Source organism: Equus przewalskii, chromosome 2, assembly GCF_037783145.1.
Source record: "Equus przewalskii isolate Varuska chromosome 2, EquPr2, whole genome shotgun sequence".
In the NCBI taxonomy this organism is placed as follows: Eukaryota; Metazoa; Chordata; class Mammalia; order Perissodactyla; family Equidae; genus Equus; species Equus przewalskii.
The window spans coordinates 67254098-67270144 of NC_091832.1; the positions used below are offsets into that span (position 1 = coordinate 67254098).

General features: G+C 35.4%; 1 protein-coding gene across 1 annotated transcript in view; it reads right to left on the reverse strand.

Moving 5' to 3' along the window:
- ANXA10 (annexin A10) overlaps positions 1-16047 on the reverse strand; it is a 52590-nt gene that overhangs the window by 13599 nt on the left and 22944 nt on the right. The window contains exons 3-5 of the mRNA XM_008529081.2: positions 12117-12230; positions 10517-10607; positions 9421-9500 (exon numbers count right to left, since the gene is read on the reverse strand). Of these exons, the coding sequence (XP_008527303.2) occupies positions 9421-9500; positions 10517-10607; positions 12117-12230 (285 nt within the window). The remainder of the gene's footprint in view (positions 1-9420; positions 9501-10516; positions 10608-12116; positions 12231-16047) is intronic.

The following is a 16047-nucleotide window of genomic DNA, read 5'->3' on the forward strand; positions in this document are numbered from 1 at the left end:
CCCTTACTCAAAACCCACTAGTGACTCACCTCTTCCCATTTCACTTAGAGTAAAAGCCAAAGTCCTTATAATGGCTGCAGATTCAACGACATCTTACTACCTGTTACCTTTCTGACCTCATCTACCACAGCTATAGGACATTTCCTTTGCTTGCTGAGATGGCACCAACTGGCTTTCTTGCTATTCTTCATAACCACCAGCCATTCTCTTGCCTTAGACCTGTTCTCTATCTCTTCCCTTTGTTGTGAAAGCCCTATTGTAGCTGTTCATCTGCTGACTCAAATCCTTGCTTGTATCTTATCTTCTCAATGTGATTTACCCTGACCAATCTATGTAATATTACAATCTATCCACTATGCCCAGTCCAACAATCCTATCCTCTTTACCCTGCTCTGCTATATCTTTCATCACCTTCTCACATTCTATACAATGTACCTACTTATTAGTTTTATCTTTAGTTGTCCATATTCCCCCACTAGAATATAAGTTCCTTAAAGACTAGAGTCTTTGTCTCTTTTGTTTACCGATAATTCCCGATTGTCTAGAATCATGCTTGGCACACTGTAGGCATTCAATAAACACTCACTGAATCAATACGAAATGAATGAAGGACAGCTAAAGAAATAACTTTTAGATAGTAGAATTCAACGGTCAGTTAGTAGATATGGCAAGATTTTCTGGATCATTGAAGTTTACTTAGTGATTTCCAATCAAACTATATAGGTAAGTAAAGACCTACCCTTGCAAAGTTTGTGAGAAATATTTAAGAATTTTCTGCAGTTCTGTGGATGTGAAATTTCTTTTGAAATATCAGATTTTTGGACATTTAACTTGAGACAACGCCCATCTGTTTACTTCTTTGTGCAGTTAATCGCCAAGAGCACTGTAAGCAGACCGGTAGACTAAAAAATGGAAATAAGTAATTTTGCGATTTAGCATTTTCCATGAAGGCTATGTCAAGCTGATTTTTTTTATATAAAAAGCCAAAGACAGCAGTGTGGTATGTGTAACTGATGTAAATGCCAGAGAAATGGCATAAGAATTTGAGTTGGGAGTAAAATAAAAATGTGAAAGGAAGAAATTAAGGGAATTAAAATCTAGCTGAAAATATCTGGAGCAGGTAAGTTGATTACAGATGATCACTGAAAGCTGATGGCAGTAATTTCTCCAGAGGCCTCACTGCACAAGTCTGAGAAACTGTCATACGGAGAATCCTGACAGCTCAGATGAGGAGTAAGCATCCAATTGGGTAGTTTCCATTCTTCCCCTCTGTGGAAACATTTATCATCTCCAGTGTGATTTGCACATATTGATTAATTAATCTATAAGTGACTAATTTTTCATTATTTGACAGATAATTAGATTTCCTGTAAATCTAGTTTAATAAAAGCATGCAGGAAGTGTTGTGAGCCAGTTTAATGATTGGCATTAGTTTTTGAGAAGAATGTGTTCTGGCTGAGTTGTTTCCTTATTAGAAATAGCCCTGTCGGAAAATACTTTATAGATTAAGTAAAGGATCTTCTCACCCAGAAAATATGACAATAATTTTCAACACTTTCCATTTCATGAATACCTTAAGGCTCCTATGCTCCAATTCCCTCAATCTCTATTAATTCATGAAAAGAGGTGTGTCTGAATATTCATGTGTTAGAAAGATGAAAGTTACGGACAGTCTTTCCTTTGATTCTGAAAGTGAAGATGCAGAGGAGGTAGAGGAGGTGATTATAACAACTGAAAAATTTTACAATGTTTTCATTGGGAGGGAATTGAGAGAAGAGTGGGGTCATATCCCATAATTTACAGAGTTAATTTAATCTCTCTAATCTGAATCTCAAGAAGGTTAAACTATCTAGACAGATTCTCTCTGAAATGGTGTACACTAAAGACAGTGATCAGAAGTGATGGACTATTTCAATTCCCTAATCCACTTTACATTTTTTTCCAACCTTCTAAATTTATAGATCCAAATCCTCAATGAGAAGTTCCAAACTGAAGACCCATTATTGCAGAAGTCAGGAGTCAATGGGAAATCTTCAAAATGTTTAAAACAACTAAAAGAAATTACACATTTTACTAAGCAGTATGAATTATCAGGGGATTTCCAATCTTTGGAAAAGACTGTTATTAAAGGAGATTGTACTAAGATACATCTTTTATAAGTTTTTTACTTCCACTTTCTATAATGAGTTAAGTAATTTCTATGAAATATATATTATTTTATACTTGTAAAGTGTGTTTTAAATTTTAAGGGAAATGTACTGTGAAGTATTGTAAGTATATAATCCTTAAATAAACTTTATTAATTTTCCTCGGCTTCTTACAAAATCTAGGTCTCGATTTACCCTCTTATTTTTGTGAGGAAGATTGGCCCTGAGCTAACATCTGTTGCTAATTTTCCTCTTTTTGCTTGAGGAAGATTGTTGCTGAGCTAACATCTGTGCCAATCTTGCTCCATCCTATATGTGGGATGTCGTCACAGCATGGTTTGACCAGTGGTGGTAATTCTGCACCTGGGATCCAAACCTGCAAACCCCGGGCCACCAAAGTGGAGTGCATGAACTTAACCACTACACCACTGGGCCAGCCCCAACCCTCATTTCTTGACACGTTATGTTGAAAGGAAATGTTTACTACGCTCAAAATCTATTTCAAGGTTAAACAGGCACACACATTTAATGTTTAACTCTAGAAATTGGACTTAAGAAGTAATACTTTATCCTGCAAAGTCATAATCCAAATTAGGTGAAACCCAGTGATAAAATAAATTGTTGTGTGTTATGTTAAAATATATGTCTAGGGCCCAGCCTGGTGGTGCAGCAGTTAAGTTCACACGTTCTGTTTCGGTGGCCTGCTAGTTCGGATCCTGGATGTGGACCTAAGCACCACTTGTCAAGCCATGCTGTGGCAGGAGCCCCACATATAAAAAGTAGAGGAAGATGGGCATGAAGGTTAGTTCAGGGCCAGTCTTGCTCAGGAAAAAGAGGAGGATTGGCAGCAGATGTTAGATCAGGGCTAATCTTCCTCAAAAAAAAAAAAAAAAAAAGCCTATACAGATAATGTTGTTATATACACAAATACACATACTCAAATATACATTCTATCAATAATAAAACATTATTCTTTAATTTCAGGAAAAAATAACTGCAATTATGAATAAGATTGATTGCTCTATTACATGAAGGGAAAACATTGCTTATTGATTTTTTTCCTCATGATTTATTTTCTCTCATGTTTAATTTTCAGAACTGTCTTTTTGTTTCCTGAAATATAAAAATGATTGCTTTATAAAAATACACTGCATTCCTGATTCTTGGATGCCAGTTACTTTTAGATGGTTTATAGCTCAACTTTAAAAAGATGCAGAGATTCTAAGAGGTTATTTGTGTATAGGTCATTGACATTTTACCAAACAGAAGTGAAACTGGAGTGGAATCAAATGGGGCTGGAGGGAAGAGCAATTAAATTTGACAATGGAGGTACAGTGTGCTTAGGCCTGTTTTCATATTAGCCTTCTCATTCAGTAGACGTGTGATGCTGGGCAAACCACCTAATCTCCCTGAGCTTCAGTTTCCTCCTCTCCACAAGGAGGGGATATAGCCAGTTGGCTTCCCTGGGAAGCTGACTCTGAGAGGGAGATCAGCATGCATCTTGTTTATTATTGAATGTGCTTGAGATCAACACTTACAGAAGGGAGAGAAAAGAGGCAAGATTCGGCAGGAGGAGAGGTTGGACTGTGATATAGTCCTAATGGATACAAGGTGGTGCTAATGAAATACGTTTTTTCCTACTAGAGAACTTTTATTTTTCTCTAATAAATTGAAATAAATTTCTTTTTAGATACTAAGAAAATAAACAACTTGTTTGATATTAAGGTGCAGGTCATGAATTTACAATGGGACTGTTGGCTTTACTCTATTGGGACAATATCTATGCCAACATGAATTTCTGCTTGGCAACTATTTTAATTTATATTATGCAGCATCATTACTGGAAAATTCAAAAACAATGACCCTTCTAAGCTGGAAGAATGTTTAATTAAAATTAATCTTATGACATGTAAAAGTTAAGAATTATTCATTTGACCTGTTGCCAAGTGAGATTATTTTTAAATATTATTAATTATTAAAAATGTTTTTTTCTATAATGACTTCAACTTTTATTATAAATTGAAATTAAGCTTATTTCTACAACTTACACAGCAGTCTCAAGGTGGACTATAAAAAACAAACTATCTACTCTCCATTGATGTTATAATCCTAGGGATTAGATCCTCAGAATAAGACTTGATTAATTGAGGTTGGCGATATGGGCAGTTTCATGAACCATACAGCCAAACCATGCAAATTAAAATTAAACCAAATCAAAACCAAACACAATAAAGCAAATCCTTGATTTTGTTTTTAAAAATTGAATTTTTAATTTAATTGAAAGGTCAATAGATTTGCTTAGTTCTATACCACTTTTTCAATGAACAATTTGAAGGAATCCAAGCAGCCTGTTACCAGTCTCTCCTCAATTTGGGGCAGTTAATGTCCGGCTTCCTGAGCAATGTTTTCTTTTGGATATCTTTATTCCAAATTCAAAACTAGCAATAACTTGAGCAGGCACACACACACACACACACACACACACACAAAGGGTAAAAAGAATTAAAACCCATGTTGCCCGGCAATAAGTGGAATTGTTCATTTGTGTTCCAATCTGGCTGATATACTTATTCATTCTTTAATTAAACCATATAAAATATTTGTAAAGTACAGTATGAAGTTTTTAATCACACTAAACACACATTAAAGGAAAGCACACCTCCTGTGTTTGATTGGACATGTTAATCCACCCTAAATGAGGAAGACAGAAAAATAACATAATAAGAAAAGGACAGAAATGAAGCAGTAATTTAAATTTGTATACAGCCATTAATATTTTAAAGGAAAATTTCACTATTAATAGTCATTTTCTCACTTTATTTTCTGTATACAGACTAATTCTAGACAGGGTAGAAAAAAGTCTTGATTTTTACCTTTCTTGTATGAAGTAATACAATACTTCATAGAAATAGAGATAAAGTTATCTTTTTTTAAACAAAGCATTTAGAACTAAAAAAGGTAGAAATCTCTCTAGGTAAACACTTGAATCTGCAATTTCGGGAAAAAAAAATCAGCATATGGCTATGGGTCTATTTTCCTGAATGGTTGGGAAATTTTCTGTAATTTTTTCTTCTGACCTGAATGTTTTCTTGTTTCCTTTCATTCTATAATCTGAGCTGGAACATCAAGAATTCTTTCTAACTGCTCTCCCTTCCAGAAGATGGCTAGTAAGACAACCTGAGTAATAAAATGGAGGAATTGTCAATAGTTTTTCTTGCCTAAATACATATATGCCCCTTGCCTCCTGCTGTGTCTTCTCATTGTTTCTTGCATCACTTCAGCATATATTCAGGGACATCTGATTGATTTGATCAATACAAACTCAAATAGAAAATGGAATTATGGAAATGAAAGAGATGATAAGAAAGAGAAACTAGGTTTTATTTTTAGTAAATCAGATTCTCTTAATTTAAGTCACAAGTGAGGCTCTTACTACAAGTTTCTATCTGTTCTAGTAAATTGCCATGTCATGTACAACTTATTTTTTTTCCTGCTTACATGGAAATGATAATAGATAAAATCTTCCTGATCTTCTCACATCCTGATCAAAAGTGTTTCTACGGCTCTCTGTTGCTTACGGGAACCTCATGAGTCTAGCATCTCAGCCAGTTCTCTAATCAAATTTTCCCTTTTCACCAGGAGTCCTTTGAGCCAGCCAGCACACTCACGCAGGACTCTTCCATCCACCCTAAACCACCCTCCCTCCCTTCTCCTCTCCATGTGTGCAATAAAGCTAATTTTCCAGAACTCTGGTAAAGATTCATTGTATATGAAGCCTCTTCTTTTACTTTAGCCAGCATTGAACTTTGTTCATTCAGACTTTCTAAAGAATTTGTTCTTTACATCATTTATTTCCAAAACATATCACTTGCTTTCTGTGTATCATACACAGAGCTTAGTTCTAAGACTACAAAGTTTAATAGGACATAGTTCTCATGCTTCGGAAACTCAATCTACTGGGAAAGGTGGACATGCAAATACATTGAACAATATGTGGTAAGATAGAATACACATACATAAATCAGTCTTGGAGGAGAGCAATTCCTATGAAGTGGAAAGCTCAGAAGAGTAGGTTCCATCAGCGGTTTGATGGAAAACGATTACTTCCATACTAGCTTCCATACTAGAATTTTTGAAATTTGCTTTATTGGAACAACTCAGCAAAAAAAAGAAAAGAAAAGAAAAGAAAATACAGGTAAATATTGGACCGATTACTTTTTTACACACATAAATGTTATCTAGGTCAAAAACAAAACAGAAGGAATAAAAGGTTAAAATATAGCTTCACCGTTGGGTTTTTGTTCTTTAGCATCATCATTCTATAAGTAAGGTTAGAGGTAGGACCAAGAAACTTTCACACTCTGGTCTTTTAATAGATCATTTAAAACGGATACACAATAAGACTATGTCAAGAAACACAATGCATGGATAAAAATGCAAAGACATTTACCTTTCCTTTTCTTCTTTTTTTTTTCTTGAGGAAGATTAGCCCTGAGCTAACATCTGCCACTAATCCTCCTCTTTTTGCTGAGGAAGATTGGTCTGAGCTAACATCCATGCCCCTCTTCCTCTATTTTATATGTGGGATGTCTGCCATAGCATGGCTAGATAAGCAGTACATAGGTCCGCACCTGGGATCTGAACCAGTGAACCCCGGGCTGCCAAAGCAGAATGCCCGAATTTAACTGCTGTGCCACCAGGCTGGCTGGGACATTCACCTTTTAAAGGACTTTTAAGAAAGAATGCAGGCCATTTTATTTGTTTCTTTTTGAAATTCTCTTTCTGTCCAACAAAACTGCCACGTATGTTTTCATTCTTACCATCTTCTGTTGCTCAGTTGCCTGTTTTGGTTGCAGCTTTTCAAGTCTCATTTTCAACTTGGGAGGCACACTGATAGCTGATCACCAAACTTGTCTCATCCTCTTTGAGGACAAACAACTGAACTGTATTTCACAGCCACCCTTGATTTTAAGTGGGGCCATTTGATGGAGTTCTAGTCAATGAAATGTGCACAAAAGTGATATGCATCACAATGAGGCCCATAAAATTTCCCGTGAACAATCTTCCATTGTCTTTCTGCTTTTGTAGATTGAGGACAGACATAAAGAAATTAGAACCAAGTGTGAAGGTGGAAAAAGACTAAGTCTCTGAATTGGCTCTTGGAGAAGAGCTGCAGTCTGATCAGCAGCACCTGTTCTGGTCTTCATGCGAGCTTGAGAAATGGCATTCATCTTATGCTTTTAGCCACGTATGATAAGGAAGAGATGAGCTCAGTAAATAATTGGCTGGATTGTAAGCAGAAATAAAAGGGAGTGGAGAGAAAGTCCAGAAATTTGGTATCTTTAACAGTTAGAAAGGGAAACCATTTATTGATTCAAAGCAAGGTGAGTTGAGACTTGAAAAAGCAATGAAAAGCAAAGGCTTTTTAAGACTTGCCCTGCAGTAAGTCTCTGGCTAAATTTATTATCTGAGAAGACTTTCGAAGAATTGGCTTTAAGTTGTGAAAAACAAGAGATATTGTAGGGGAGAGTGGAAGGATGCAAAGAAATGTCTAGGAAATCACTTTGGGTGTGGAAAGTGGTATATGGTACTGACTGGAAGCAATTAGATCAGAATTCTAAGTTTTTTGAGATTTGCACTTTCAAACACATCATAAATCCAGAATAAAGAGAAGTAGACTACTGAAGCTATAAACAAACCACTAGAACTCTAAATTTGTCAAAATTGAGCTGTGAAAGAGGTACGACCCTCACGGAAGCTATACTGCACAGAAGCACTTCAGATAAAGCCAGACAGGATAAAGGACAAGGAAGAACATCTAGAGTTTGGCAACAGTGGCCATAGAAATGTTTAGGGTGAAAAAAAATCCAGGAACACTCGGAGGCAATTGGTACTAGAGTGGTTCAGAGAAACGGAAGAAGGAATATGCAGTGGTCTAACTTGTATTTTCATCTGCTGATTCTTCCTCCTCCCCTAAGAGTGTGAGGTCTTGGATTCCTGAGGGCCTTCAGCAGCATTCATTCTAGTCTCCTCCTTCTTGGGTTTTTCTCTGTCCTTCTAGGTACCACTCTTCTACCTTTATTCCCACTAAAAGGGCTTTCATTTAAAAGAGCTTTCATTAAAGGGCTTTAAAGTCAACAGTCTTTTCTTAATTTTCCATCTCCATGTACAAACTTCTATCTACCTATAGCTGTTAATGAAATTCTGTGCAACTGCCAACTACTCAGTTATGTTCTTGACATGAAAAGGAAAGATCTGGGGATTTAGAAATGCTTGTTTCATTACACACACATGCATACAACACAAAACCAAACCAAAATACTGGCTCTTAAAACATTTTCCCCAGCTATGGACTTCTGGATTTTCTTTTGATAGTTAAAGAACTGAATATTGACTCTACATTTCTGAATGCCTTTACTGAATTAAATCACAGGCACATTCAAGAAATGCATAAGACAAAAGATAATTATATCTAAAAATATTATTATTATCATGATGCTAATATGCGAAATGTTTTTAAGAAATACTAATTTAATAGAAATAATTACCTATCATTTAGTCAGTACAGAGAAATAAGTGACAAATTTTAATTTTAACTTGAAGGAATGCTCCTTTTTGGTAATGTACATGACCACAAAGTTTTTATAGGCAACTCTGATGATCATATGCTGGTGCTTGGAAGCCCATAGGTTTTAATTCAAACTCTGGATTTCTACTATTTAGTTCTTTAGACAGTCAGAGAGCTAGAATCTAATACTTTTTGCTTCTCTGTTTCTTCATTTCTAAAGTGGTTATAAGAACATTGATATTACAGTATTTGTAGTTATTAAATCAGAAACATACTTCTTTCCTTGCATAGTACTAGGCCATAGTAGGACCTCAGAAAAATTAGCATGTCCCCAACATGTTTAATAGTTTTAAAAAATAGAATCCTAATTTCCGATTTGAATTATAAATTGTAACCGTAATATTTTAAATCTTTTAACTCCCTTATAATATACAATTATTTATACACACATCTATATATAATTATAATCATCTTGCATATGGTAGATTATTTTGAGAACAGAGATGGTGTATTATTGATATTTGTCTCTATATCCAATCTGAGTTTCTATTATAGTGCCCTGAATTTAGCTGGTATTCAGTAAATGTATTACACAGAATTTATGGTTAAACTGGAGTAAGCTAGAGTTTTTCTGCCCTATTTTTGGAAAATGAAATATATCTCTTTTTTAATAGTGCAAAATGATGTGAATTTTGGAAATCATACCTGGGCCAAGTTCATGAGAGTATCTCTGAAGTGTCCTGAGGTCTCTGAATAAATGTCCTCTTGAAGGTTGCTGCTGTATTCTGGGTAAGAAAACATCCATGTGAAAGGTATGATTTATCATAGAACCACATATCAATGTGCTTTGAATAAGTTAATGTTACTTCCCCAGTTCTGAGTGGAAAGTACAGGAAATACAATCAATCTGTTGACATTTCTTTGTGTTTTACTACTTTCTACTCAGATGTAGCCAATAAACAGTCCACCAAAGAAATCTGATACCTCACAGTAACATAGGCACACGTCTGTTTTCTTAAAAAAAAGCATAGCTTTATTCCAAAATGTAAAAACAACATTGAGAGTCATTTCACATTCTCTAATTCTCAAAATTCAGAATTATGCATTCTATTTCCATAGACTGTTGCCCAGCCCAGTGCTTTTCCCAAGTGCTTTGTTTCATTTTCATATTTTAAGTAAAAGTTCTTACTTCATTCCCCTTAGAAAAGTCTTGCTTTTTTTCAAACGCAATAGAGCTGACTGTCTGGAACATTTTCTTGACATTCACTGTCACATAATACATGATGCAATGGAAAAAGGCATTAAACATTTTTGAAAATGAAAATAGTTAACCTTTCTACTTTTGAAATGTGTAAAAATCTGACTTTGAGGGAGATTACAGTGATTACGACATTTATATAAAGTGAAGTAGTTACGCATATTCGTAGAATTCACTGAGTGATTTATGGCACTTTGCTCTACTTTCTCTATGCATCTGGTCTCTCCTGGGTAAGAGATAAAATGCTGCCTGAACCACTGTGCTGGACACTTGCCTGTCTAAATGTGATAGTCACCTCATAGAGATCTGTCATTATTTTCCTGGCAAATTTGCTTAACTTGATTGTCTAGGGAATTGTTTCATTTTTAGTACCCTCATCCTCAATTTTACTTAGTGAGTTAACTGGTCTTGAGGGAGCGATATTTCGAATATAAGAATGTCTTAGGAAATTCTTTAAAATATATAAACTGGGAGTTTTTTGTGTTATTTGAAAAATGTAAAGTTCATATGTATAAAATGTGTGTACATAATATATTTCCTTACGCAAACAGTAGGCTTCTCGCATCTGGAAAATTTCTGCATTTGTTCTTGAAGCAAATATATCAATGAGGCAATTCTCTTCAGTGCCTGCACCCTACAAAGACAGAGAAGGAGCGAAATATAAAGGTGTTTGTATTGAGAACAGTAGTGCACCTTATGTACAATAAAGGGATATAGCATTCCTGGTATTCTGAGAGGGGACAGAGGGGAATGGAAGTGTGTTGGGCATAGACAGACCCAATTCAGTTGTGACTTTGCTATTTACTAGCTGTTTGACCCTGAGAAGATAATATTATCTGAAACTCTGTTCCTTCATTTAGAATAAAACAGCATGGGCATTTCTAAATAATGTGGAAAAACATGTTTAAACAATGATTATGACACTGATTTTATTTTCTCTTTTGTTCCTAGAATATCAGTTCTTCGGTAAGCTCAGATTAGAACGTGGCTCTCCTAACTTCCCAAGGACGTTTCAGGGGCTTCTCCTGGCCTCATCCTAGATGTGGAATTTTGTACCCTTTGCCTAAACACTTGGACTGAGTACTTTCTGTGATCTCTTACAGCCATATGCATATATTCTTCTCTGATAGTGATTTTAAAGAACAAATATTTTTCAGGAAAGCTTCAGAAATCCTTACCATTCTATGAGATGCTAATAAAGTATAACAGTTTCATCTAAACAGTAACATATGACTTCTCATAGTTTTTAGTCACATAATTTTGAAAGAGGTAGGAACTGACATATGCAACTTTTTTTTTTTTAAAAAAGTGATTAATTGAAATTCATATGGATTTTAAACAATATCTATTCTGATGGATAAAAATGATGGCCAAAATCCAGATTCCCTTAATTTTTTTCCCCTTTCCTTTTTCCTGTCACACATTGTTCACAGATTGTGGTAATCTGGTCATTGGCAGGCATCACATTGGAATGATTTCAACAGTTCTGCAGGTGTTTAATATCAGCATTTGGAAAGATGTAAAAAGCCTTTCATCCCCCATTCCTAGCCGACAAAATCTCTAGCAAATCTGTAGTCAATTATTTCACAGAAATGACTTTCCTATAAGAAAGAATTGTCCTAATCCTTCAAAAGTAAAATTTTGATATACTTGAGCAATAGTTTTTGTAAAGTACTAACTTAAAGTCATAAAAATAAACAAATAAAGATGTCATTTATATTTCATCTTTGACTCTGTATCTTACTTTTGCTTGATGATCCCAATTTTTAGAAATAATTTAAAGAGGTTGACATAACTTATAACATTTCCCCTTAATATAAGAATACACACTGGGGAGAGACAAATCGGAATAGCCCCAGAAGCTTTCTTACTCTTTTCTTTTGGTAGCTCAGTGCAGAGCCTGGTCAGTGAGTCTGCGTTTGTATAATAAAAGAACGGGCTGATCTGAGCTACCGGGCTCTGGAGGTCTCCTCTTTCCAACAGGGTCACTTCCCCTGACCATCACATTTTCATTGTTTCATCTTTGCTCAGATATTTCCTCCTCTCTCTCTGATCACAGGTAGCAACATCACAGGGCAGTTCCCTCTCTACTGAAATATCGGCCTGTACCTGTTACAAGTATATTTTTGCAACAAACCACTACCTTCATGGCATGCCAGAGTTCATGAGCATCATAAGATGGCGGTGGGTACATGAGGCCAACCATGACATCTTTGAAGTGATCTGAAAGCTTCTCCTTCAGGTCACCAATCAGGTCCTATGGAAGGAAAAGTAAACACTTTTATTATATCAGTTACCAATTTTATAAGAGAAACGGGATAATTACAGGAAGTCTTCTGTAAGATTTCCTTTTCCATGTCATTTCACTTTAAGAAGTCTGGTTTTGATTCACACATATATACATAGATTATACGAGATGATGAACTTGAGGGTTTGAAAATGACTGATGCAATCACATCTCTGTATGACATGTCATCCATATGGACATTCTGGTCATATAAACATCGAATGATTTTCTTTCCCTAATCCCAACCCCAACCCCTCTTTTGATCTCATTATGAAAATAAATAAGAGTTGAAACCTAAAAACATTTTGGTTGGGGGTTCTTAGTTTTCTTGCGTGGAATTAATGAAACATTAGTCCTTAACTAAAATGTGCATTTTATTTTATTTTATCATTGTAGCAGTCTCTTCTAACAGGGAGTTCCTGGTTATACTATTGGCAACAAGCTTGTGTAAATGAATTAATTAAGTAATCTTAGAACTTCTTCCAAATAGCCACATTAATACATTTATTTACAATATTGAAAGTTAAACATTTAAAGAGAAAAACAAGTATGGGGGATTTTTGTACTTGGAATACAGATATAAAAGGATGAAATTGATCATTTTAATTTTGACTTTTCGTTTACCTGTGTATAGTGGATATTTAAAAACATATATGTTAAATTGATTTTTTGTAGGATTACAGAGCTATCCTAAAGATGCTTAAAATTTACCATTTCTTGCTAAAATCTATACAGTGTATTCTATTTCACTTTAAAAATATGCACTATTTTAGTTCTGAGGTGGTTCAATAATAGAACTCAAGTGGAAGATGCCAATAAGGCATAATAAGCTTTATTAGAATAAAAACAAAACAGTCATAATTCTAATTTTATTTAGTATAATCTGACAACACCTTTCCTACACTGTGGATTTTCTTTTTTAGCAAGTAAAAGCATTCATCCACAAGGTGGTAATTGGTAATACACAGAGTCTACTGAATTTTTGCTAGAGTCAAAGCAATTCATTTAGTGAGCAATTAATAAATGTCCAGAGTTGTGTCGGGGGCTTGGAGTATATGCAAGAAGCATAAGATCTCTTCTTTTATGGAGCTTATATTCCGTTTAATTCACTCATTACTCATCATTGATATTTCTAATTCCTTTTCCAAATAGTTGTTAAGGATTCTCTTATGAGCCAGGCACTCTTCCCGGCACTGGGACTGTAGCAATGATAAAAACAAATATGAACATTTGAGCTTGTGAAACATATTCTCATGTATACAGAAGCTCTATAAATATGTTTTGAACGAAAGATTGCAGTTATTCAACACATATTTGTTTAATGCTGTTTCCCAGACAGGGTGGTAGGTGCTGCAGAAATGCAACAGAGTCTCTATTTTCAAGGAGATTTGCCTTCCACACACTCAGTGATAACATACATAAAATGTGAGCTGATATACTTTCTAAGGCTTTCAATATCATTTTCACATGATAAGACCCTAAAGTAGTAGTACAAGAGGGTTATAAGAATTCAGATGAGAGATTCGAATGGATTTATAGGATTAGGGAAGTGCGACATGTTTAGACAAGGAAGGATAGGAAGTACTCTGATAGGAGATGGAGAAGCCATTCGTGATGGCTAATTTTGTCAATTTGGCCAGATATTCAGTCAAATATTATTCTATATGTTTCTGTGAAGGTCTTTTTTAGATGAGATTAAAATTTAAATCAGTACACTTTGAATAAAGCAGATTATTCTCCATAATGTGGGTGGGCCTATTCAGTCAGTTGAAGGCCTTAGAAAAGGTCTGACCTCCCGGAAGAGGCAGAATTCAACCAGCAGAGGACCTTTGGAACTAAACTGCAACTCTTTCCTGAATCTCCAGCCGGCAGGCCTCCCTTACGATTGTGAACTTGCCAGTTTCTACAAGCACGTGAGCTAATTCTTTAAGAGCGAGATCTTGTCTTTTCTTGGTGTGTGGGGGCACTGAGGATGGTCCTAACGGAGTTGCAGGCAGAAGATAGGCTGGGACGCACTCAGCATCAGGAGCAGCTCAGAGAACGGCTGAAAAGGCCTGCAGTGCTGCTGCCTGGACCTGCTCTTCCCAGAGAAAACCCAGTCTCGCGGGATCTCGGGAGTTCTACCCGACTGGCAAGGGATTCCTGTGATGAGAAACAGCTGAGTGCCTTGGCTACCTGATGGCCCCTTGTCCCACATTCGCGTGTAAGGGGTCTGGATCACGCCACCTAGCAAGCAAATATGTGCATATATACATACTCTGTTGATTTTGTTTCTCTGGAAAACTCTAATAGACTATTCAAGAAAGTAAGTCAGTCAGAAAAAAAGTGTAGAGTCAGGGATAATTCTTGTGTCTGTGTCTGTGCGTTTGCGTATTAATAAACAAGTGTGATTAAGTCAATCTGAAGAGATTGAAAGATCCACTTGGAGACGAGATGCATGTTAAATTAGACTTATAGAGCAGAATTGTGTGGTGGTTGTGGATCTTTTTTCCTGTGGGAACTCAGGAATCAGGGTGGCTTTTGGTGACAAAGGAACTCTAAACCTGTGTTCCATTAATTCACCGAATAATTATGGCTTTGGGAAATGATTTTTATCAATATGCATCATCAAAAAATATGGATCTGTAATTAATATTATTTTAATATCTGCCCCTTTAAATTTTTCTAAAGTGAGATCTCTTATGTAAGAGAAGCTTTGTGACTTAGAGTTATTTCCTTAAATAATTTCCAGTTATTTTATTGTTTTAAAATTGTGAGATACAACACATTTCTTAATGCACTTGCCCATGTAAAGTTAAAAAAAGAAATCTTTTTAAAAGGAATGAGATATTTGTGTAGGGAACATATCAGAGTCTGAATAGATCTAATAACTACTTTTATTAAAAAAAATTACTAAGTAATTTTAATCACCCTGACTCTTAACTGCCTCATCTCTAAGTCTAGTCTCCCTTGCATAGGTGTTTTAAGGATTGTCAAGTAGGTATGATACTTGCCTCTTGACGACCTGTGCTCAAACTTTTTGCCCTTCAGGTCATGCTCTTACTCCCTAGACATGGGAGTAGAGGACTCTTTCCCCTAACTGTATTGTTCTGTCTGGGCTGTCTTTGCTTTCTCAATCCTCCCGGTTCACTCTCTCCCACAACCACCTACAGTTCCTTCACAATAATGAGGACCTTGCAATAGTTGGAACAGCACGACTGAGATATGTCCTTCAATATGGCTTGCAATGTGCCTCTGTGAATTTGTTCTCTCACTACCACACAATTAACTTCAAAACTAATAATAAAAATGTATCTGGAGAATCCCAAATATTTGGAAACTAAACAATATACTTCTTTATGATCCAGGGGTCAAAGAATAAATCACAAAGAAGTTAGAAAATACTTTCAATTAAATGAAGGTGAAAATACATTTGTGGCAGGCAGCTAAGACAGTGCTTGAAGATTTATATTTAGCTTTAAATATTTATATTAGAAAGGAAACATATAAAATCAATGACCTAAGCTTCCCCCTCAAAAGAAAGAAAAAGAGTAAATTAAATCTAGAATAAGAAGGAAGCAAATAAGACTAAGATCAGAAATCCATGAAACAGAAAATTGATAAATACTAGAAACTGTCAATGAAATCAAAACCTGTTTCTCTGAAAAGATCAGTAATGTTAATAAAATTCTGATTAGACTGCTCATGAAGAAAAGAGAGAAAATACGAAATACCAGTATTGGAAATATAAAAGTGTCATGTGCAAATGCTACAGATATTAAAGGAAAAAAGAGAATATTATTAACAG